The 24,797-nt window shown below is 40.0% G+C and overlaps 1 protein-coding gene across 2 annotated transcripts in view; it reads left to right on the top strand.

Moving 5' to 3' along the window:
* The window catches only part of ABHD10 (abhydrolase domain containing 10, depalmitoylase), a 22,970-nt gene extending 3,971 nt beyond the window's left edge, over window positions 1–18,999 (top strand). Inside the window, exons 1-5 of one of the 2 annotated variants that reach the window (XM_006155143.3) lie at window positions 84–225; window positions 2,575–2,758; window positions 9,594–9,705; window positions 13,003–13,140; window positions 17,868–18,999. In XM_006155143.3, coding sequence (XP_006155205.1) covers window positions 84–225; window positions 2,575–2,758; window positions 9,594–9,705; window positions 13,003–13,140; window positions 17,868–18,212 — 921 coding nt within the window. In that variant the 3' untranslated portion in view covers window positions 18,213–18,999. Of the gene's footprint in view, window positions 1–83; window positions 226–2,574; window positions 2,759–9,593; window positions 9,706–13,002; window positions 13,141–17,867 lie in introns of those variants that run through there. The other variant, XM_027774466.1, reaches the window with a different exon arrangement.
* The last annotated feature ends 5,798 nt before the right edge of the window (window positions 19,000–24,797 follow it).

Below are 24,797 nucleotides of genomic sequence, written 5' to 3'. Positions count from 1 at the left end.
AGCCGGTGGCGCATGCGCAAGACCCGTTCCCGCGACCCGCACGTCTCCCAGGGCCGGTGCGGGGCGCAGGGACAGCTGGGAAGATGGCGGGTGTGGTCCTGGGCGCTGTGGCTGCTTGGATGCCTGGTCGGAGTTGGGGCTGGGCGGTCTTGTCTCTCGGACCTCACCGGAGCCTCGGCGCGTTGCTTGCACAGAAGCCCCGGAGGGTGCCTCGGTGGCTCCCAGGTCAGTGTCCGGAAGGCGGAACTAGGACGCGTTCTTTCGAACACCCGCGGTCCCGTCAGTTCCTGTGGTAGTTTTTGGCGCCCTATTCGAAAAGGTCCTTCTCCTCCCTCCTCACCCCAGTTCTGGGCGCTTTGTACAGTTCTGGTGAAGACTGCACGGAGACCTCTGCCGCGGCCCGGGGATCCTCGGTGGCGTCGTATGCGGAGCGGGTTAGGGAGCTCTTGCGGATCTCCGCCTTCCTCCGGTTATGAAACGCAACCCTCGGAACAATTAAGATATGCATGTCATTGTTTGTTACCGTTAGGGGCTCACGCATTGTGACTGTTAAATTGCTCAGACCTGCCCTCCCTGGGCTTCAGTGAACTTAGAAGATGAAGCATGTTCTTTGTGAAGGTGTAGACGCTCTCACTAAGCCTGATTTTGTCTTCTCTGTGCTCCCACTTTGTGAAAGAACCATAGTCATCACAAAGGAATAGAATTTGGGCCCCAAAACGGAGCGTCAGGAGTGTGTGTGTGTGTGTGAAAGGATCGTCTCTTCGAATTCTTTTATATTTTGGTTTTGTGTCTTTACACCCTTGCCACACAGCTGCCAGGTGCGTGATGCTGGCATGGTAATTAAAATCATTGTAGAGAGCTTCCTCTTTCTTAAGCTAAAAACTGTTTTTAAAATAATTATTTTATTTAACTTTATTTATTTATTTTTAATTTGACCAGAGAGGGATGGAGCAAGAGAGAGAGAGAAAGCAAGCCTCCTGGTCGGGGCTCAAACCATGGTCCATCATGTGGGAATCCAGTGCCCCCAACCACCACGTCACCCACCGCCTAGGCTAAAAACTTTACACTTACCTAACAGGTTTAGCTTATATTTAATTTTGCACAGTTTAAATGTGTAGTATGTATAATTACTCTTAGCAAAGTATAGCATGTCCGTTCGTTAACCAGAATATTCTTTTTTCTATTTAGCAGACAGTACTTATGTACCAGATTCTGCACTAGTCCTTACAGTACAAAGGTGATTTGTGGATATTAAGAATCCATCCACTTAAAACTCAGCGACATTAAATAAACTAATTGTTTCAAAGAGAAATTCCTGTGTTGGGAGGTAATATCAAGAAGAGGATAGCATGCCTTTAGGGCACAGCTGAGGAAATAGGAAATGAACATGTTTGCTGATATCGTCTGTTGACCATAGTAACTGGCCTTTACAAGCCCTGTTTTTTACAAAAGTTTTTAACTTGGCATAGTTCTCTATGCATTGAAACTTTGAACAGGCTTTCATGTAGAAGAGAGAGCTTTAAGATCTTCAATTAAGTTTTTAAAAAATCTTTTTCTTAAATCCAAAATGTGACTACTTGAGCAGCACACATGAAAGAGACTGAGGAGTTTTCTTAGCCGCAAGAGAGTAGAGGAAGCTTCATTTTATGTAAAAAAAAAAAAAAAAAAAAAAAGGGTTAGTATAGAGACGACTCTAATGAAGTACACTAACCTGGTGTCTTTGGAAGGAAGAAGTGGCTTATGAATTACTGTTTTTAAAAATATTTCTTTTTTTTTTTTTTTAGACAGGTATTGATTTTATATTAGGGAAAAAAATTTAAACAATAGAATGGCATAATCTTATAAGGTTATCAAGTACTCTTGGACTGAAATTACACTAAGATCTGTGTGTTGCATTCACAGAAAGTAAAACTGACGATTAAAACACAGAGTGATTACAAGTCCCATGGCAAGTCTTTTTCCAAAAATGGTGCTATTGTATATTATTTGAGATTATCAAAGAACTGCTTATAATGGGCTGTTACATGGCCCTTCATTTCATGGGTGGGAGCCAGTAATAAAGGGATATAGCTCTTTCCATTCTGAGCAACTTCCCATGGGCAGGCCAAACCTGTCTTCTACCATCCCCCCAAAAAAATAGAGGATGCAGATCTTCTCAAACATAAAATAATGAAAAAAGAAGACAAAAATCTCCAAAGAGAGGACTGGAACTATTATACAATAGGTAAATCTGAACGTTAATTGATACTGCATAGAGCAGATGATACTGCAGCAACAGGAAAATGTTTTTGAGGCACCTCTGTCTTTTATTGTCTTAAAATTTCTATCTCATCGTGGGTTTTGAAAGAGTCAGTATTGAACTTTGCTCAGAGAGAATACTGTTTTTGACATGTTGTTAAAATTAATGACCTCATTCATGGACTTGTTATGTAATACTTTTAAGTCTTTTTTGTTTTTCTTAGTAACTGGAAATAATATTTAACATCGGTCAAATGGGTTAGGAAAGTAAAGATTGAAAACATATGGTTTTCCCCTAAAACTGTATTTGCAAACTGTTTTGTGTACTATGTTCAGCTTGCAGACAAAAGACATCACTCTCTTTCCTGAATCGACCAGACCTTCCAAACCTGGCTTATAAGAGGCTGAAAGGCAAAAACCCAGGAATTATTTTCATCCCTGGCTATCTTTCTAATATGAATGGTACAAAAGCATTGGCCATTGAGGAGTTTTGCAAGTCTCTCGGTCACGCCTATATAAGGTAGGAACGACACATTTTAGAGAAAATGCTGGAACCGTTTACTATGGCAATAAAGAATTCTACCCTAACCATTGAAAGAAGTGCCAGCATTTTTATAGATTATTTTATTTGAATGGTCTATAAACTTTCATTTTGAGATTTAGGGTCATTGTAAAACAGCCTTTAAAACATGTTTTTTAAAGGTGTTTGTGCCACACTGACAACACGAGTGGGAGAAGACATGAAAGAGGAACTAGTGGTAACTGAGCTCTTTAGATGTAATAATCTCCATGACAACAAATGAGTGTACTGGTTGGGTTTCTTGTAATTATATTGTGGTTTTCCATTGTGGACTTAAGGACTTATTTGACCATTTTTTTTATTACTCTTCTAGTCTATGAATTTAAAAATAACATAAGTATTTAAAAGTATTGTAAACTTGGTGTTGTGTAACTAACAGTTCTATTAAGCTTGCTCCGTTGCATCCCCATAATCCAAATATGTGTAAGCCTAAGTAGGAATAGGTGGTATTTAAATAAAACTTAATTTTGCAGTTCTTAATTTTTTATACTGACAGTTATTTTAGTAAAATAACTGTTTATATTGTTGTTAGATTTGTTTGTCTATAGAAATCACTTATTTAGTGTCCTATTTGCTAGAAAAGATAGTATGTTTTAGGAAAAATAACATTAGCCTAGAATTCAAGAAACATGGATTCTAGAATAAATTCTGGCAATGACTGTGGCAAGACAAGTCTGTTAGTAAGCATGGGACCTAATTTATTCATCAAGAAAGAAAGAGGTTAGACTACAGATAATTGCTGAATTTTTTTCTATCATTAATATCCTAAGAATATATTCATTTGTTGAGTTTTGGAAAAGATATGATGTATTTTTCTGTTTCCCTTTGCAAAAATGTGTCATTACTTTTCTGACAACAAATTATATTTTTAGAAGACTAGTTTATTAACATTCATTCAATTAATTCTAGAAAAAAAAACAGCTGTAGGGGGACCAGCAGTTAGCATACTGGCTATGTCATTGGACTCCCATGTAGTTGACCATGGTTCGAGTCCTGGACCTGGTGGCTTAAACTCATGCCAGGCGCATGTGCATGCATGCCCAAGATCCCGAGAGGAGAATGGAGGAGAAGGGATTGCAGCGTGACCTTCCCTGCTGGGGGGTGATTTCTCGCTTTCTGTCTCTCTGTCTCTCTCTGTCTTTCTGGCGAGTGCATATGCCTATAGCAAAAACCTCTCCAAAAGAAAAAACAGCTATATATAAAACTTTCAGGGTTTATCTGTTCAATATAGTAGCAGAAATTAAGTTGATTATATGTATTTAGTCTTATTCCATTTATCAAATTAATTGAATTAAATTTCCTTTAAAATCTGTAGTGATTTAACAGTCTGAAGACTGTAGTGTTTTTTTGTTTTTGTGCGTTTCTGTGTTTGTTTTGTTTGTTTTTTTAGGTGTTTGCCGCAGGGTACCTGTGCTTGCTGAGAGTGAGACAAAGAGGGATAGAGAGGGAGAAAGTGAGAAATCACCCCCCAGGGGGCACGACCATGCTACAATCCCTTCTCCATTCTCCTCTCGGGACTTTGAGCATGCACAAAAACACACTCAGTGTGATTTTTCAAGTGCCAGGTGTGGGTCTCCAACTGTGGTCAGTGACATGGAAGTCCAGTGCCTTAGCCAGTACACCACCTGCTGGACCCAAGACTGTAGATCATAGTATTTTTTTTAGAAGTAGATTGTGTAGTACTTTACTGAATGTTGGATAATATACACAGAATTAGAAAACACTGATCTTGCCCTTAAGGATCTTTCAGTCAGAGTGGGAAAATACAAGAAAAAACACACAGGAAATTAGGCAGAAATGTTCATCAGAATGTAATTGTCTCAAGAGCAGTATGTTTGACTGTGTAAAATAAAAGAAAGAAAATCGGTAACTGAGATGAATAGAGAAGATTTTATAAAGGAACATTGAAGAACAGGATTTGGGTGAGAGGGAAGTGCTATCCAGGGAGAGAAATTGCCCTTAAGCAGAGCTTCATAATATCAGAAGTACTGCTGTCATCCTTTTTTGACCTTAAAAAATTTTGAATCAAGAACTTGCTATTTTTTTAATTCTTGAATTTAAATTGAGACTATGAAATAGAAAAAGCCAGTTCCTGTCTCCCTATAAGACATAATGTGAGCTTTGTGCATTTTGGATACTACGCAAGAGTTCTTTAAGAAGTTCGTTGAAAATGCATGTGATGAAAAACTATGCTACATTTCATAATGTTTTGTACCAAAATAAATTCATACATTAATTTCATTTTTCCATAAAATGTCGAAGTTCTTAAGTTTTTTTATTTCTTTATACCATTTAAAAGACAGAAACAGAGATAGCACCCCATGCCTGCAGCCAAGGGCAGCCCCAGGTGAGCAGACCTGTGCACAGGACATTCACGGATGTCTCCAGCAGGAACGCAGAACCTTCCCGCGTGGCTTAACCTCCAAGAGCACCAGATTCCAGTGTTGTCCCACTGCCTGGCCCCCCATACAAATTTTTAATTTGATTGAGTTTCTTTTAATTTGTTCTTACCAAACTTCACTGCAATCCGATCACAATTAACAAATGAATTTTAGTTTATCTTATATTTATGTATTTTTCAGTTTCTTAGTTTACTTTTGTTGCATTTTTCACTGTAAACTTTAGATTTTAAATGATGAAAGTTAGCTCATTATTACAAGAAATTATATATAGGGCTGTATGGAAATGGTTTACTAATGTCCTGTCACTATGCCTGAAATAAGAATGAGTCAGAGTTCAGAATATAACACATAGTTTTAAGGCTAGTATTCTCCTTTGAGTGTTTCTAATAGAATTTTAAATTTGGAACTGTGTCTTGGAATATGATAGGACAGAATTGTTTTACTGTGTGAAAGTCCTAAAATGCTGTATGTGTTTGAATTATCTTTATCTCTAGATTAGGTTTCAGCAAACGTGAACTGTGTTTTTTATTTTACTTGTAACATGTTAGTATCATTAACTATTTCTATTTCCTTTCACTAAAGGAGTCTACCATTTATTTGGAAGGTAATTTTAAAAGATGCAGAATGTAGTGATACTCAATTGCCCGCCGAGGAAAGGGAAAAGAATTAGCTGGTATTGTTCTCCCCTCCTCTTTCTGGTCTGTCTTCTACATATTATGGATTGAGGGGAAACAGTAACTGATTTAGGTTATCAGCTGCCTTGTTTTATTTTCTAGGAATCCAAATAATTTTATTCGAAAATTAAAGATAGTTTTAATTTCTTATTCCTTTCATCACTTTTTCAAATTCCTTATCTCTAAGGAAATATGCATAAGTTATATATTATATGTATATTCTTTTATATGCCCTAAAATACTAGAGTTTCTTAGTTCTTGCCAGGTTTTGAGAATCAGATACAAACAAGACAGCTGTGCTATTTAAATGAAGTGGTTCTTTCTACTTTTTCTTTCCAACTCTATTCATTTAGCTAATATTGTTATCTTCAGTGGGTGAGAGTTTCATGCTTGGCCACTATAAAGAATGTGAAGGCAAAAATAAGATAATGGGGTTTCCCCTTCAGGATTCTAAAGTCTGACAGGACTGAACACACAAAGTATCTTAGCAAAAAGGATACAATAAATTGTGACTGATAAAAATAAATTTTACAGAAGTTTTATAGGGAAGAGATCTTTTTTTCATCCTGTTTGGGAAGACTTTGAGCACAAAGGTTCCTTTGAACTGTACTCTAGGAGAGGATATTAGTAATGATGGGAGACGGTGTACCAGGTGAAGGAAGACAGTGTAAGGTATGAAACAGACCAGAACACAGAGTCCACTTTCGGAATACAAAGTTGATCTATTTGGCTAAAGTAGTAGTTTCCTCTGAAGCGGTGATAAAAGATCGATCTGGGGACCAGCAGTTAGTGTAATGAGTTTAGGCTATGTCGCTGAGCTCCCATGTAGTTGACCGCAGTTCGAGTCCTGGACCCGGTGACTTAAAATAACACCGGGTGTGTGTGCATGCGTGCCCAAGGTCCAGATAGGAGAATGGAGGAAAGGGGATTACAGCGTGGCCACCCCCCCCGGGGGGTGATTTCTCACTTTCTATCTCTCTGTCTCTCTCTGTCTTTCTGGCAAGTACACACGCCTTATAGCAAAAACCTCTCCAAAAATAAAAATAAAAAAAGATCAATCTGAGCTGACCAGAATATAGTGGTCTTTAAAAAAAGAGGCCAAATGCCACATCTTTATCTTGCATATTACAGGGAGCAATTGAAAGTAATGGCATATCAATGTATTGTTTAAGATAAACCTGACAGGTACAAAGCAGATCCATTTGTGTGTGGACAGCTAGAAGGCTATCAGATGGTCTAGGTTTAAGATGACAGAGCCTGCACCAAGATACTGGCCTTAACCAGAATGTAAAGAAAGGGATGAATGCAAGCAGAGATGAGGGTGATGGTGCTGTGGGGCAAGCAGTGTCCTTACCCTGAAAAAACAACCTTGAGTAAAACCATCTTCCTCTGAGGAACTGACATAGCCACAAGGAGACAAATATTTAAAACTTTATTATGACACAATATGAAAAGTATGGAGTACATACAAAAGAAAGTGACTTAACAGGGCATTTATTTCCAGGAAGTTCCTCAAAAAAAGTGGCATGCATTGAAGGATAACTAGGAGCTTAGGTGGGAAAAGAAGGTGTTCTAGGTCGCAGAATGGCACCCAAAAGCTCAAAGTTGTGCAAGAGTTTATCTGGGAATTGGGAATACTTGAGTTTAACTAGGATTTAGGATTATTTCTAGGCACGTTATGATACTTCTTGATTTATTGAATTAGGACCTTGAAGATGTAAAATTTACAGATCAGACAGATTTTGAGCCTATAACTATTAATAGAAAGCTGTAAAGAGAATTGGATGGATTGATGATGATGAATTTGATTCTGGTCTTCCATTGATTCTGTAAATATATTTATAATCACTTCCACTCTCCGGTACTGGGAAGCTAGTGGTGAACAAGTCAGTATTTGTGGCCCATGTGGATCTTCTGTTTTAATGTGGGAGACAGGCCACAAATGAATAGTCACGTATCTTACACATCAAGTAGCAGTATGTGCTATGAAAAAGTTAAGCACAGTAAGGCAATAGAGAATGATGAAAGGACAGTTTGAATGACTGCTTAGTACAGGCTTTCAGGGTTGTAACATCTGGATCAAAAGCCTGAATGATGTCAGGAAGCAATCTAAGTGGACATCTGGAGGTTCAGGTATTCCATATAGAGAGTGGTTCCCAACCTTCCCGGCACCAGGGACTAGCCTCGTGGAAAACAGTACTAAAGATGGAGAAAGGAGGGAACCAGCAGTTAGCGTAATGGCTATGTTGCTGGACTCCCACGTAATCGACTGCGGTTCGCGTCCTGGACCCAGTGGCTTAAAACTGACGCTGGGCGCGTGTGCGTGCGTGCCCAAGATCCCGAGAGGAGAATGGAGGAGAAGGGATTGCAGCGTGACCATCCCCCCTGGGGGTGATTTCTCGCTTTCTGTCTCTATGTCTCTCTCTCTCTGTCTGGCGAGCGCACGCGCCCTATAGCGAAAACCTCTCCAAAAAAAAAAGATGGAGAAAGGAGGGTTGGTCCTAGGGTGACCCAGGTGCATCACGTCTTCCGTGCACCCCATTTCCACCACTGCTGCATCACAGTGTACAGTAAAGAACCACGTAATGGTAAGATTTGGGCTGTCATGAAAATCCAGTACCTCTGCTGATCTGACAGGAGGCAGAGCCATGCAAGTGATGGGGAACAGCTGCAAACACAAATGAGGCCTTGCTCACTCATCAGCCACCTTCCTGGTTGGGAGTTGAGGACCCCTGATGTAGAGGGACTAGCTGATGAGGCAGGAACGTAGGTTATATATTTCTTTCTTTTTTTTTTTGTAGGGGGGGAGGTTTTTGCTATAGGGCGCATGCGCTTGCCAGAAAGACAGAGACAGAAAGACTGAAAGCGAGAAATCACCCCCCTAGGGGGATGGCCACAGCACAATCCCTTCTCTTCCATTCTCTTCTCGAGATCTTGGGCATACACGCACACGTGCTCGGCGTGAGTTTAAACCACCGGGTCCGGGACTCAAACCGCAGTCGGCTACATGGGAGTTTAGCCACATAGCCATTACGCTAACTGCTAGTCCCAGGTTATGTATTTCTTAAACTTCAAGGAAGAAAGTGAGGACACAGTTGAGGAAGAACAGTAAGAAAGACCAGACTAAAAAGTCTTTGGAGGTTTTGTTCAAAACATGTTTTGTGTTTTAAAAGGATTGCTCTGACTAGTATGTGAGGAATGGACAACAAGGGTGAAAATGGAAATGGGGAGACGTATTTAGAGACTATTGCCTAAGACCAGATAAAAGATGATCACTTGATCCAGGCTGGTGTCTGTAAAGAAGGTAAGAATGTGATTGGATGGGGATGAGCAGATGGCCTAATGGCTACATCGCTGGACTCCCATGTAGTCGACCATAGTTCGAGTCCAGAACCCGGTGGCTTAAACTCACTCCCATGTAGTCGACCACGGTTTGAGTCCTGAACCTGGTGGCTTAAACTCTAGCACTTTGTTTATGGTGAGTGCATGCGCCCTATAGCAAAAATCTCTCCAAAAAAAAAAGGTGTGATTGGATGGTATAGGAGATATTTGAAGAGTAAACCAGTAGGATTTACTGGAATGTATATTGACTGTGATGTTTTACTATGTTTTAGATATTATAATAATGAAGGTTGTGTTACAATAATCAAAAAAATAGGTAGCTAGATATTTAGAATTTTTTTTTTTTCCTTTTTCCAGGTTTGATTACTCAGGAGTTGGAAGTTCAGATGGTAATTTAGAAGAATGCACAGTGGGGAAATGGAGAAAAGATGTTCTTTCTATAATTGATGACTTAGCTGTAGGACCACAGGTGACTATTTTTGTTAAATATAATGTAATTATTGACTGTGATCTCATGATATGTGAGCTGTTTCTTTACATGGGAAAAATACTTAATGATGGTGCTGTGGGGCAAGCAGTGTCCTTACCCTGAAAAAACAACCTTGAGTAAAACCATCTTCCTCTGAGGAACTGACATAGCCACAAGGAGACAAATATTTAAAACTTTATTATGACACAATATGAAAAGTATGGAGTACATACAAAAGAAAGTGACTTAACAGGGCATTTATTTCCAGGAAGTTCCTCAAAAAAAGTGGCATGCATTGAAGGATAACTAGGAGCTTAGGTGGGAAAAGAAGGTGTTCTAGGTCGCAGAATGGCACCCAAAAGCTCAAAGTTGTGCAAGAGTTTATCTGGGAATTGGGAATACTTGAGTTTAACTAGGATTTAGGATTATTTCTAGGCACGTTATGATACTTCTTGATTTATTGAATTAGGACCTTGAAGATGTAAAATTTACAGATCAGACAGATTTTGAGCCTATAACTATTAATAGAAAGCTGTAAAGAGAATTGGATGGATTGATGATGATGAATTTGATTCTGGTCTTCCATTGATTCTGTAAATATATTTATAATCACTTCCACTCTCCGGTACTGGGAAGCTAGTGGTGAACAAGTCAGTATTTGTGGCCCATGTGGATCTTCTGTTTTAATGTGGGAGACAGGCCACAAATGAATAGTCACGTATCTTACACATCAAGTAGCAGTATGTGCTATGAAAAAGTTAAGCACAGTAAGGCAATAGAGAATGATGAAAGGACAGTTTGAATGACTGCTTAGTACAGGCTTTCAGGGTTGTAACATCTGGATCAAAAGCCTGAATGATGTCAGGAAGCAATCTAAGTGGACATCTGGAGGTTCAGGTATTCCATATAGAGAGTGGTTCCCAACCTTCCCGGCACCAGGGACTAGCCTCGTGGAAAACAGTACTAAAGATGGAGAAAGGAGGGAACCAGCAGTTAGCGTAATGGCTATGTTGCTGGACTCCCACGTAATCGACTGCGGTTCGCGTCCTGGACCCAGTGGCTTAAAACTGACGCTGGGCGCGTGTGCGTGCGTGCCCAAGATCCCGAGAGGAGAATGGAGGAGAAGGGATTGCAGCGTGACCATCCCCCCTGGGGGTGATTTCTCGCTTTCTGTCTCTATGTCTCTCTCTCTCTGTCTGGCGAGCGCACGCGCCCTATAGCGAAAACCTCTCCAAAAAAAAAAGATGGAGAAAGGAGGGTTGGTCCTAGGGTGACCCAGGTGCATCACGTCTTCCGTGCACCCCATTTCCACCACTGCTGCATCACAGTGTACAGTAAAGAACCACGTAATGGTAAGATTTGGGCTGTCATGAAAATCCAGTACCTCTGCTGATCTGACAGGAGGCAGAGCCATGCAAGTGATGGGGAACAGCTGCAAACACAAATGAGGCCTTGCTCACTCATCAGCCACCTTCCTGGTTGGGAGTTGAGGACCCCTGATGTAGAGGGACTAGCTGATGAGGCAGGAACGTAGGTTATATATTTCTTTCTTTTTTTTTTTGTAGGGGGGGAGGTTTTTGCTATAGGGCGCATGCGCTTGCCAGAAAGACAGAGACAGAAAGACTGAAAGCGAGAAATCACCCCCCTAGGGGGATGGCCACAGCACAATCCCTTCTCTTCCATTCTCTTCTCGAGATCTTGGGCATACACGCACACGTGCTCGGCGTGAGTTTAAACCACCGGGTCCGGGACTCAAACCGCAGTCGGCTACATGGGAGTTTAGCCACATAGCCATTACGCTAACTGCTAGTCCCAGGTTATGTATTTCTTAAACTTCAAGGAAGAAAGTGAGGACACAGTTGAGGAAGAACAGTAAGAAAGACCAGACTAAAAAGTCTTTGGAGGTTTTGTTCAAAACATGTTTTGTGTTTTAAAAGGATTGCTCTGACTAGTATGTGAGGAATGGACAACAAGGGTGAAAATGGAAATGGGGAGACGTATTTAGAGACTATTGCCTAAGACCAGATAAAAGATGATCACTTGATCCAGGCTGGTGTCTGTAAAGAAGGTAAGAATGTGATTGGATGGGGATGAGCAGATGGCCTAATGGCTACATCGCTGGACTCCCATGTAGTCGACCATAGTTCGAGTCCAGAACCCGGTGGCTTAAACTCACTCCCATGTAGTCGACCACGGTTTGAGTCCTGAACCTGGTGGCTTAAACTCTAGCAAGGTACATATGTGTGCATGCCCAAGATCCCGAGAGGAGAATGGAGGAGAAGGGATTGAGGCGTGGCCATCCCCCCACCCCCGGGGAGGTGATTTCTCTCTTTCTGTCTCTCTGTCTCCCTCTTTGTTTATGGTGAGTGCATGCGCCCTATAGCAAAAATCTCTCCAAAAAAAAAAGGTGTGATTGGATGGTATAGGAGATATTTGAAGAGTAAACCAGTAGGATTTACTGGAATGTATATTGACTGTGATGTTTTACTATGTTTTAGATATTATAATAATGAAGGTTGTGTTACAATAATCAAAAAAATAGGTAGCTAGATATTTAGAATTTTTTTTTTTTCCTTTTTCCAGGTTTGATTACTCAGGAGTTGGAAGTTCAGATGGTAATTTAGAAGAATGCACAGTGGGGAAATGGAGAAAAGATGTTCTTTCTATAATTGATGACTTAGCTGTAGGACCACAGGTGACTATTTTTGTTAAATATAATGTAATTATTGACTGTGATCTCATGATATGTGAGCTGTTTCTTTACATGGGAAAAATACTTAATATTTTAAGTGATAAATAATTTATTATGGTATTTGACTTTGAATTGTCATGTCTTTCTCAGTAAAATGTATTTTACTTTCCATTGCACAAATTTTATTTTCATAGTTCATGCCATATTATAGGTGTAATACTTTTAATGAAAAGTTAATCATACGGGACGAGCAGTTAGCATAATGGCTATGTCGCTGGACTCCCACGTAGTCGACCATGGTTCGAGTCCTGGACCCTGTGGCTTAAACTCAGGCTGGGCGCATGTGCGTGCGTGCCCAAGATCCTGAGAGGAGAATGGAGGAGAAGGGATTGCGGCGTGGCCATCCCCCCTGGGGAGTGATTTCTCTCCTTTTCTATCTCTCTGTCTCTCTCTGTCTGTCTGGTGAGTGCACGCGCTCTATAGCAAAAACCTCTCCCCCCAAAAAAGTTAATCATAACTAAATTCTACTTTGTGCCAAGTATTAAAAGTCTGGGAGCTAATAGACAAAAATCCCTCTTTAAATCTGTACATATTTTTATTTTTAGATCCTAGTTGGATCTAGCCTTGGTGGATGGCTTATGCTTCATGCTGCAATTGCACGGCCAGGGAAGGTCATGGCTCTTATTGGTGTAGCTACAGCAGCAGATGCCCTAGTGACAAAATTTAATCAGCTTCCTATTGAGGTAAGTCACACTTAGCTTTGGTAACCTCAGTGTATACCTCTCATCATTCTTCTGCTGCTTCTTAGAATATTTGTTCATGCATGCTCTCCCGTGGGCTTATTGTGTTAGCCCATCTTTTGTCTTAGCTGCCTGCTTGTACACAGTCTCTGTCACCTTTAACTGTTTGGGCTCTTGTTTAAGGTTTCTTTGTCTTTGTAGTCCTTTCAGGTCATTCTGCCAAATGTTTGAGCCACATTAAGGAAATCACACTTTAAAATTTTATTTTTTAGTAACATTTTCTTAGTTGGATCTTACATTATGATCTTTTTATATCTCTCATTTTATTTTGTGGCATATGGACAATAATAATACCTATTCTTTTTTTTTAAGAGGTTTTTGCTACAGGATGCATGTGCTCTCTAGAGAGACAGAGAGAGACAGAAGTGAGAAATCACCTCCCCAGGGGATGGCCACGCTGCAATCCCCTCTCCTCCATTTTCTTCTCGGGATCTTGAGCATGCACACGCGCCCAGCATGAGTTTAAGCCACTGGGTCCAGGACTTGAACCGCGGTCGACTACGTGGAGGTTCAGCAACATAGTCATTACGCTAACTGCTAGTCCCAATACCTCTTCTTATGGACATGTTATGCTGAGCTTTTCGATTATGAAACTATTTTTTAGTCTTTGGGTCCTCCCAATGGAGCTCTCCAGGCAGACATTATCAGTCAATCAGAGCCAGCACAGAGAACAAACTTGCCATTCCTGGCTTTGATACTTACTTGGCGTTCTTTTTTCTACTCCTAAGTCTTTTTAAAAAAGTCTTATTAGCATGTTCTTCAGCAAATTATGGTACAAATGAGGTTTTTGAAATAACTAGAAAGGTAAGTAGTTTATTACATTCCTACTGGACATATGTTTAAGCACTTCAGTTGCCATAGATCATGTTTTGTTTATTCTTAGTTCATGTTGTCGTAGCTTCTTAAGAAATAGCATTGCAGGGGCCAGATGGTGGTACGGTAGTAAAGCAGTGTGCTCTCTAAGGCTTCTTCACGTGGGAAGGTTCCAGGTTCATGTCCAGAGACCTCTCTGGAGTGCCCAAGATCTGGCACTGGCTGGTGCTGGGTGTAGAGCGTGACATCTAGACCCCCTGTGGGTGCTGTTTCTGTTTCTGTCTCAGTGTCTGTTTCTGTCTGTCTCTTACTCATGGAAAAAAATAAGCAAATTAAAAAAAAATTGTTTTAAAGGGTTATTTGCATTGCCAGACTCCTCATATTATTTCCTATCACTACTGAAATTACATATCTGTTTTTCCTTGGACTTACCTCCTTTTTGTGAAGTTTTTTTTTCACCTTCTTGGTCCTTTCTTATACATAGTTGTTCTATCCTCATACTGTTGCCTTGTGCATCTATACCATGAGTCCCTTTTCTTATTTTGAGAGATTTTTGCTATAGGGCGCATGTGCTTGCCAGAGAGACAGAAAGCAAGAAATCCCCCTTGGGAGGATGGCTGCGCCATAATTTCTTCTCAAGTCACTTCTTAGGATTTTGGGCACACATACACACACACACACACACACACACACACACACAGTGTGAGTTTCAAGCCACCAGATCCAGGACTCCAACCATGGTTGACTACGTGGGAGTCCACAATGTAACCCTTACAACATCCACTGGTCCCCCATAGACTCCTTTTACCATCTTCTAACTTAATAATGCAGTGCTTATCATGGTAGGAAATAATCTCAAGGACACAGATTAAAAATAATCAAACAGTTTTTTGGTTATTGGGAAGTTATAAGATCTATGTACGTTTCTTTTTGCATGTGTGTATCTCCTTGACTCAGAGTGAGGATAAGTGACCTCTAATCCGCAAATCAGGGCATATCTTTGCTAATCCCAAAGTAGATATGCAAGCAGTTATTAATAGAAGCATGTTGAACCCTTCTTTATTTAAAAGCACGTTTAAGGAAAGGGTAGGGCTGTAATGTCTTCTTTTCCCCACAAACAGCTAACCCTAACAATGTCAATGGAGCAGAAATGGAAATTTTTACCATCTTTTGTAACAATGGAAATATCAATCCCAACATTTACCATTTTTTAGGGACTTGACCTCTCCCTTAACTGGCTCTAATCATTATCTCCTTATTTGGACACTAGGGGGCCTTACACAGGGTGCACAAATGTTTGGAATCTAAGCTTCTGCCTTTATAGGGTTTCTGCTTTGTATAGAATTCATGTATACTGTACTTTTTCTTTCAGCTGTTTTTTACTGTTTTTGAACTTGATTTTGAGGGTTTGAGACACACAACATTTTATAAGGTTAACTTCGTTCTTCAAATGAACCAAATGTATTCCTTTCAGTGGCAGATAGCAGAATAATTGGGGGCAGAGATGCTTAAACTAAAACTATAATTAATTCTGTGTCAGTAATTAGCATAGCTTACACTTAAGTTCATAACCAGTGAAACTGATTTCTAACTACTGAAATACATGCAAATTCAGGAACAATCTTGAGTAGCTAAGGATAACTAAATATAATTTTTGCTTTAAATATTTGGTTCCCACATGTTGTTTTAATACAGGGAGTCACATGATGTTAAAATTGATTTATGCATTTTATAGTTTTTTAGAATTTTATGAATTTCAAATCATTTATAGACTGATTTGAAGAAGTGTAGATTTCTGATACATAGCTTTTCATTGAATTAATAAGTCCTTTCAGAATTAAAAGATGTACACTAAAATACCTAAATATATATAGGTCATATCACATATATTTTATTGGCTTTTTGTTTTTTTATTTGCAATAAATTACTGATATATATTATTTCAGTTTTGAGAATCTTTCCAAAGAATTATATACAGATAAACCTTTATGCTCAATGATATTCACATAAGTTCACAGCAGTATGGAAATTGTCAAGCTAATTACATTAACTCAATTATACTAGGCTATTCTACAGCAGTTAAAAATTTCCCATAGAATTTTTTAAAGCCCAGACATATATTTAGTAAATAAAGGAAACTGTATATGAATATGGAATATATGTGTATTGCATATTACATGTATAAAAAACACACATGGGACCAGCAGGTGGTATATTGTTAAGGCATTGGACTCCCACATGGCTGACCACAGTTTGAGTGTCAGACACAGTGGCTTGAAAATCACACTGGGTGCATGTGTGGGCCCAAAATCCCAAGAGGAGTCTGAAGGAAAAAGGATTGTGGCATGGACATTCCCTCTGGCAGGAGATTTTGGTCTTTCCCTCTTTGTCTCTCTCCAGGCAAGTGCATGTACCCTGTGGCAAAAAAATATAAAGGAAAGCCTTAGAAAAGTAAATAAAACCCACACACATGGAAAAGTACTAAAAGGAAATAAATATTAATGTTTGTATATATGAGGTAGGATTGTGGGTGATTTCTTTTTATACTTTTTTGTATTTTGTGTTTTCTGTAATGAGTATATGTTACTCATAGAAAATTCTAATTTATATTAGAAAAATAATTTGAAAAATTGTAATACAAAAGTAGGAATTCTCAAAGAAAAGACATATATTATAAAAATAAATGTAGAAATGATATTATTGTTCATTTTTTTAGAGTACTTGAAGTTGTGTCATCCAAAACAAGCAGGGATTTTTTTCATTTATAAAACTCTGTAAAGTAAAAACTATGTATTTTTTTTACGTTCAGCCTAAAATTCCATAATTGTATTTTATCATTGTCCTAGAATAACCAGTCTTATTTTTTATTTTCAGTTCTAAACTTGGTTCTTCTCTTCCCTTAGCCACACCCATTTTAGCTACTTCTCTTATAGGCACTTTTAGTTCTATGCTTTTGAAATCTAAAAAGATTTTTCTCCTTTCCTCCTTTGATTTGAGGGTAAAGCAACACGTGATTTAAGAATGCTATATGTTGGATTTGGTCCTGTAGCCTAGTGGTTGGGGGAACCACATCCCACATGACCAACCACATTTGATTCCTGGCACTTGTGGAATCCCCATAGGATGGAAAAATGGAGATGAAATTGCAGAGTGACTATGCTCCATTGGGGATTTCTTTTATTTATTTTTTTTTGAGAGGTTTTTGCTATAGGGCGCGTGTGCTTGCCAGACAGAAACAGAGAGACAGAAAGCGAAAAATCACCCCCTAGGGTGGATGGCCACGCCGCAATCCTTCTCCTCCATTCTCCTCTCGGGATCGTGGGCACGCACACAGGCGCGCACCCGGCGTGAATGAGTTTAAGCCACCGGGTCCAGGACTCGAACCGCGGTCGGCTACATAGGAGTCCAGCGACATAGCCATTACACTAACTGCTGGTCCCTCGGGGATTGTTTCTCACTCTTCTCTCTCTCTCTCTCTCTCTCTCTCTCTCTCTGTCTCTGCCAAGTGCACACACCCTCTGGCAATTTAAAAAAACAAAAAGGATGCGATATGATCAAGTTAGATAAATCTCAGTTTGAATCCTGGTCATAACACTTATTACCTTTGAACTTGGTATATGATATTTAGCCTCTCTGAACCTTAATATCCTCTTTTATTAACATGGAATTATCAGTATCCTACAAGATAATATGTATAAAGTACCTGTCACAGTACTTTACACAGGGTGTTGCATTGGTTATTATTGTTACACTTTCGTTATCTCTTTCCTCTTGCTAAAGGACTACTCTCCTCAGATTATTTCAAATTGTTGCATATGTTTAAACCATACTTTGATTTTCTCATTTTTCCCCAATAGGTAAAAAAGGAAGTGGAGTTGAAAGGTGTGTGGACCTTGCCATCAAAATACCATGAGGAAGGAGCCTACCACATTCAGTACAGTTTCATTAAAGAAGCCGAGCAGCACTGCTTGTTACACAGCCCTATCCCCGTGACCTGTCCTATCCGATTGCTCCATGGCATGAAGGACGACATCGTCCCCTGGCACACGTCCATGCAGGTTGCCGACCGCTTAGTCAGCACCGATGTCGATGTCATCCTCCGCAAACACAGTGATCACCGAATGAAGGAAAAAGCGGACATTCAGCTTCTTGTCTACACCATCGATGATTTAATTGATAAACTTTCAACTACAGTTAACTAGGATCACATTTTTAGCTGTTAGTAAATTAATGTATCCAGGCATTGCGAGAGGGAGGACAGATGACAGACTCTGACACTTTCAGTTTCTCCCTCTTACCTCTGTTTTGTAAATATCACATAAGTATTTATTTAATGATGTTATTTGCACAAGTAATACAAATTGTGAAGGAAGTACCAAGCTGCTATTTGGACCATTTTCTCTTTTTTTCAATCCTTGATTTTTTTTTTTCCATTAAAATTTTTCCTATTTTTTTATTCAAGAAATGTTTACCTTTCTTATGTTTATGTTAGCTACACTAGCTCTTAATTACATCCTCTTCTACTTAGAGTAACTAATAAAGCTTGAATATTTTGTTTTTTGGTTTAGTACAAATATATATATATGGAAATTTGTAAAATTACACTGGATTTTAAAACAATTCACAACATAGAGGAAATGTTTATTGAAATAAATCTGAAATGATTAGAGAAGTGTTAGAGGCATAATAAAGTTAAAAAAATAATATTACTTTTATTATATGCTGCATGTTATATTTATACTTAGAATTAAGGTTTTACTTTTTATAAGACACAACTTTTTAGTGATAGATATTTCTAAATTTTGACTTATATGTCATATTTAAATGGGGAGTTGCATCTTAAACAATGATGTATCATTTTTATATCATGATTGGCAAAACTGAAGAGGAAGTTTTGAGATATTACTGTCTACTTGCAGAAATGTTAATTTTTTAGGACCAGGTCACTGGACTCCCATGGAGTTGACTGCAGTTAGAGTCCTGGACCCGGTAGCTTAAAACTCACACTGGGTGCGTGTGTATGCATGCCCAAAATCCTGAGAGGTGAATGGAGGAGAAAGGATTGTGGCATGGCCATCGCCCCTGGGGTGTGATTTCTTGCTTTCTGTCTTTCTGTCTCTCTGGCAAGCTCATGTGCCCTATAGTAAAAATCTCTCTAAAAAGAGAAGTTAATTTTTTGTCGGCATTTGTCATAAGTGCAAATAGCCAAGTGATTGCCATCTAAATCAGATTGCTTTCTGAAATGTAGACAGTTGGTAAGAAAATACAAAATGCAAGTATACAGTTTTGTTTCTTAATAACTACAATGAGCTTGTACAGTAGTTGGCCTCGATTTTATTGAGTTGTGTTTTTTCTCTATTAATTTTGACTGGTCTTTAATTAGCCTGCTTAGATTATAAGTTCAAGTAAAACTTGTATTAAGCTGACAATGACTCAATATATATAATGAGCAAGTGGCAGGTATTATTTAACTCATTAATGAAGGAACTAGCAAATAGTATATGTGGTTCAAAAAACAATTCAAGAAAGTAAGTTTAATTTATTGATGTTGAAAAAATGTTGGGATAATATTGCTGTGCAGGAAAGTGTCACCATAGTTGCCCTACTGCTCATGTGTAAGAGAGACCTTTACAAGGCTGGCCCTTGGCTGGCATCTGGGAACTTGAGTTTCAGGGGGCTTCTATTGTTCCTAGAGCTGGTAAGAGTAGCTCGCTATGCCTAACCTGTCTGGACAAGTGATACCGTTTGGGCTGAATACCTTTCCTTCTGGCCGTCTGGAAATTGAGGTTGGGCCAGGCAGAGACTGCCTCTGTGACCAGCTCCCAGGAAATACCCTGGGCACTGAGTCTCCTACAGGCTCCCCTGGTGGGCAGCATTTCATGCATGCTGTTAAAGCCCATTGGGAGAGTGAAGCTTTTGCTGTGTGAAACCCCGGGAGGGGATTCTTGTAAACCCGCACCTGGTTTCACGGGCCTTCACCCCATGTGCTTTTCCCATTGCTGATTTTGCTTTGTATCCTTTCACCGTAATAAATCACAGCTGTGAGTAGAACTGTATGCTGAGTCCTCTGAGTCCTCTAGCAAATCTTTGAACCCAGGAGTTGTCCTGGAGACCCGATACCCATACAGAACTGATCAGTGTTTTAGAGAGTAATTGAACTACACTCCACCGGACAAAAACAAAGAAGGTGAATCATCTGTGTGCCATGGTGCCTGGTGCTGGCATCCTCAACCTGAGAGGAGAACATTATTTAAGGGCCTGTCTCACCCAGACATCGAGGGGCATCAGAGTTACTAGAAACATGAGCGTTCTGGAGTTAGAATTAAAATGTAGTGAATGTGATTAGATTCTTAATAGAATATTCAGAAATAGTTTAGAATGGTAGTTAAGAGCAAAGAGTCCAGAGCGTAAGTTTGAATCGTGGCCCATCATTTACTGGCTTTGTGACTGGACAATTTAACGTCCTTGGGCTTCCGTTTTCTCATCTATAAAGTGATATGAAATGAACCCAAGTAACCGGGTACACATAGCCATAGGATCAATGACACATTCTTTTGTTTTTACTATATAGAAAGCATAATTTAGAGAGTGATGAACACACCCTGCAGAGGTAAGGAAGCAGATGGGGCTTCGAAAGCTGAGTTGGATGGACCTTAACTTCAAGATCCCAAATTGGAACATTAATTTTTAGATGTTCTTTCAAATAGTCAATGGCTGGGGAAAAAAGAATAGAGGAAAAGGAAGTTTCTTGATCTAATGATAGGAAATGCTGTTACACATTTCATCTAGTTTTGTGAGGTTAACATTACACGTTCATAGTGAGTTTGGATCCATAAGATTGAGTGCATTTTAGTACATCATTAGCTACTTCAGTGTTTTTCCTACTTTTCCGCAAACCTCTTTCTAAAACCATTTTATGCCATAGATTCAGTGACACGTGAAATACACGAACAGCCAGCCGCCTCTAAGTGCCTTTTCTCTGGGACTCCTGAGTTATTTTTAAAGTGACGTGACTCCTAAACAGTCTCAGTATATGCAACAGAAGAATAAGCAAATGCCAACGCAAAGGAAGGCTCCATGAGGCCACTTGGTTTACTTTGCTGTTGCTGCATCTGTTGAGCTCAGGGGTATTTCCAGACACAAATCTAAACAGGATGCCCTTTGAGCAGCCAGTAGAAAGGTCTGCAGAGGACAGGAAGAGAAGACCAAGGATAAGATAAGAGATAAGGGAACATTCCTATCTACATAATTACTCCCAGGACCGTACCCAAAGTGAGTATGCCTAATGTTCATTAAATTGGAAAGAGTTTTAAAAAATTGTAAAACTTTGTCTGGAGGAGGGGAGAAGGTGGATGGAATTATATGTACCATTCTAAAGTTCCCTTTATATTATATACAGATCTAAAGTAACTTCTTAACTTAGAAATAATTTTGTCCTACGTGTAACTTTGGCCAGAAAAGGTGATGCTTTGGTATACATAGAAAACATACCTAGAAAAATGCAGTTTTTACCCAAATCTTTAGGGAAAAATATGCTTTGCCATTATGTTGTCTGCTTTTCCTGGACTTTTCAGGTATTTATTGATAGATACCCTTTCTTCTATTAAAAAAGAAGCTCAGATGTCAGTTTCTCTGTGAAGCCCTTTCTAAGTCAGCCCCAAGTTATTTTTTCCAGGAAGTTTGTTACTGGCCCTCTGTGCTCTCATGAACAGCTCTCTCTCTGTGTCTTTTTGATAGAGCCCACTGCTTTGAGATTCTCACTATGTATGCCAGCCTGCCCTTGGCAAAGGACCATGGAGGCCAGGAGCTTCATTTGGACAATGTTTATCCCAGACATCTGTCCCCTGCTTTGCTGGCTCCTCCTCCCACATCATGATGTATGTTCTGGCCTGAGCACTCCTGTGCTTATTCACCTTGAGCAGCATCCCCATGTTCATGGTTTGAACCAGGACCTGCATGCAGGTGATTCAAGTATGATCAACATTTCCACAGCCTGGATTGCTCGCTTGAGCTCCAGACCCATGAAACCAACTGCCTAATGAACTGGGCTGAACCACGGACCTCCCAAATGCAGTACGTCTGCAGCTCACTGCCTTGCTCAGGTTATGTACCTCCCTGTTTGTAAGTCCTCTTACTGTACATGCTGCCTCCATACTCCTGTGACACCAGACTGTGTGTCACATTGACTGTGTCCTTTTCCTTTTCCCAAATGAGATCTGGTCATTCTTTTTCCCTGTGAAAGAGCTCAAACCTTCTGCATGATACATAAGCCTGTGCAAGACCGGTAAATGTTTTTTTGTTTTGCTTTGCATTTTTTTGCAGTCAATAAGAAATTTACTTGTTTTTAAAAAAATCCAAATGCTGGCATTGTCCAGAAAAATTTAACAAGTTTATTTATAATTGTTATAAAGTTGAACTGCTGAAACTTGTTCCCCAAAACATTTTGACTTGCATTAATGTTTTACATCCCCGCATTTATATTAAAAATCCACAACAAATGAAAATGGAAAAACTGCCAATACCCGATTTCTGTCCCCTATTTTCCACTTGCAATCATATATTTAGGTACTTTCTGACCCCATGGGGAAAAAAATCTAATGTTCAGAACTACCAATAACAGGAAGAAGAGAAAAAAAATTTTTTTTTTGAGAATGAAATGTTTCCCATCATAGTGGATTCTTAAGCACATTCTCCACGTTATGCGGCATGCTAGCTGGATGTCTTTTGGCATAATTGTTACACGTTTGGCATGGATAGCACACAGGTTGGTATCTTCGAAAAGGCCTACCAAATAGGCCTCACTTGCCTCCTGCAAAGCACCAATAGCTGCGCTCTGGAAACGCAGATCTATTTTGAAATCCTGAGCAATTTCTCACAGCAGACGCTGGAAAGGAAGTTTGTGAATCAGAAGTTCAGTGGATTTCTGATAACGTCTAATTTCACAGAGTGTCACAGTACTGGGCCTGTAACAACAGGTTTCTTCACCCCTCCAGTAGAGGGCGCACTCTTGCGAGAGGCTTTTGTAGCCAGTTGCTTCCCTGGTGTTTTACCACCGTGGATTTGCAGGCTGTTTGCTTTGTATGAGCCATGGTAAAGAGACCTCCTCACTTGGAGCTCGGCGAGCTAGAGGCAGCGCTGCTGTTGGAGAGAGACCGTGGCGCGGTGGCGGCTGCGAACACCAAGACTAGTAAATAAATGTTAAACTGGTTTTCTAGGAAAAAGGGAAAAGAGGGGAAAAAAAAAAGAACGGCCCCAGATGGTGTGGAAATTAAGGCAGATAGATTCCCTCATGGCCAACTGCATGGCTCAAGTCTTGGACCTGGCAGCTTGAAAATCATGCTGGGCACATGCATACATGCCCAAAATCCTGAGAGGAGAATAGAGGAAAAAGGATTGAGCTGTGGCCATCCCCTTTGGGGTGTGATTTCTCACTGTCCCTTTCTCTTTTTGTGTGTCTGATGAGCACACACGCCTGGTGGCAAAAACTAAGAAACAAACAAGAAAAACTCCGATTTTTAGCATTGCCAGTATCCATAGCACAAATACCATCTTTACTGGTTTCAAGCTACAATCATGACATTTCTGAAAATGAAGTTGGGAAGAAATGTGCAATAGCATACCACGTAGAGACAATAAACACAAGTATCTTTGTGAATGTAGGTAATAATAACATGCAGAGAAATAAATGAGGGTACGATTTGGGTTTTTTTTTGTTTTTTCGGTTTTTGGAGAGGTTTTTGCTATAGGGCACATGCACTTGCCAGAAAGAGAAAGACAGACAGACAGAAAACAAGAAATCACCCCCCCGGGGAGGATGGCCACGCCACAATCCCTTCTCCTCTATTTTCCTCTCGGGATCGTGGGCTCACATGCACATGTGCCCAGCGTGAGTTTAAACCACCAGGTCTGGGACTTGAACTGTGCTTGATTACATGGGAGTCCAGCGACATAGCCATTACACTAACCACTGGTTCCTATAATTGGTTTGACTAACCTTTTTTTTTTTTTTTTAAGTTTTTGTTGTTGTAGGGTGCCTGCGCTCACAGGTGGGAAAGAGAAACTTAGGGAAAGTGAAAAATCACCCCTTGGGGAGATGGCCATGCCACAATCCCTTCTCCTCCAGTCTCCTCTCAGGATTTTGGGCACACATGCACACTCACCCAGAATGTGTCCAAGACTCTAACCACCACTGGCCATGTAGGAGCCCAGCACTTCAATCACCACGCCACCTGCTGGCCCCTGAGTAACCTTTGTTTTTAATATAATGTTTTTAAGGATAAGTTAACATAATTTAACTACTAATAACAGCCGAGTTTAGTAACAGGCTCTCAAATTCCTGAAAATGTAACGCCAGATGAGTTCTTCAAGCGGCTGAGTCCAGGATTAGAACAGCACAGTCACCATGTGAGATCCAGTGCGTTAACCATGCTACCGGCTGACTCAATTTACTGTGGATTTCTAGAAACTTCTAAACAATTCTTTGCGGTGTCCCCTCTCTGCCATCTTATCCGCTCCAGATAATTCCCTTAAAGCACACCAGCTATGCTATTACAGCAGAGAGTATCTGAGGGTACAAAAGATTGGCAAAGTACAGTATAAAAAAAAGGAATTAGGGGTCAGCAGGTGGCATAATGGTTAAGGCATGTGATTCCCACATGACCGACCTCAGTTCGAGTCCTGGACCTACGTGGCTTGAAACTCACTCCAGGCACATGCTTGTGTGTGCCCAAAGTCCCGAGAGGAAAACAAAGGAGAAGGGATTGCAGCATGGCCATCGCCCGGGGGGG

Source organism: Tupaia chinensis, unplaced genomic scaffold (assembly GCF_000334495.1).
Source record: "Tupaia chinensis unplaced genomic scaffold, TupChi_1.0 Scaffold000437_1, whole genome shotgun sequence".
Taxonomy (NCBI): Eukaryota; Metazoa; Chordata; class Mammalia; order Scandentia; family Tupaiidae; genus Tupaia; species Tupaia belangeri.
Note: the sequence above shows the minus strand (reverse complement) of the source record. Positions and strands in the feature narration are given on the sequence as shown.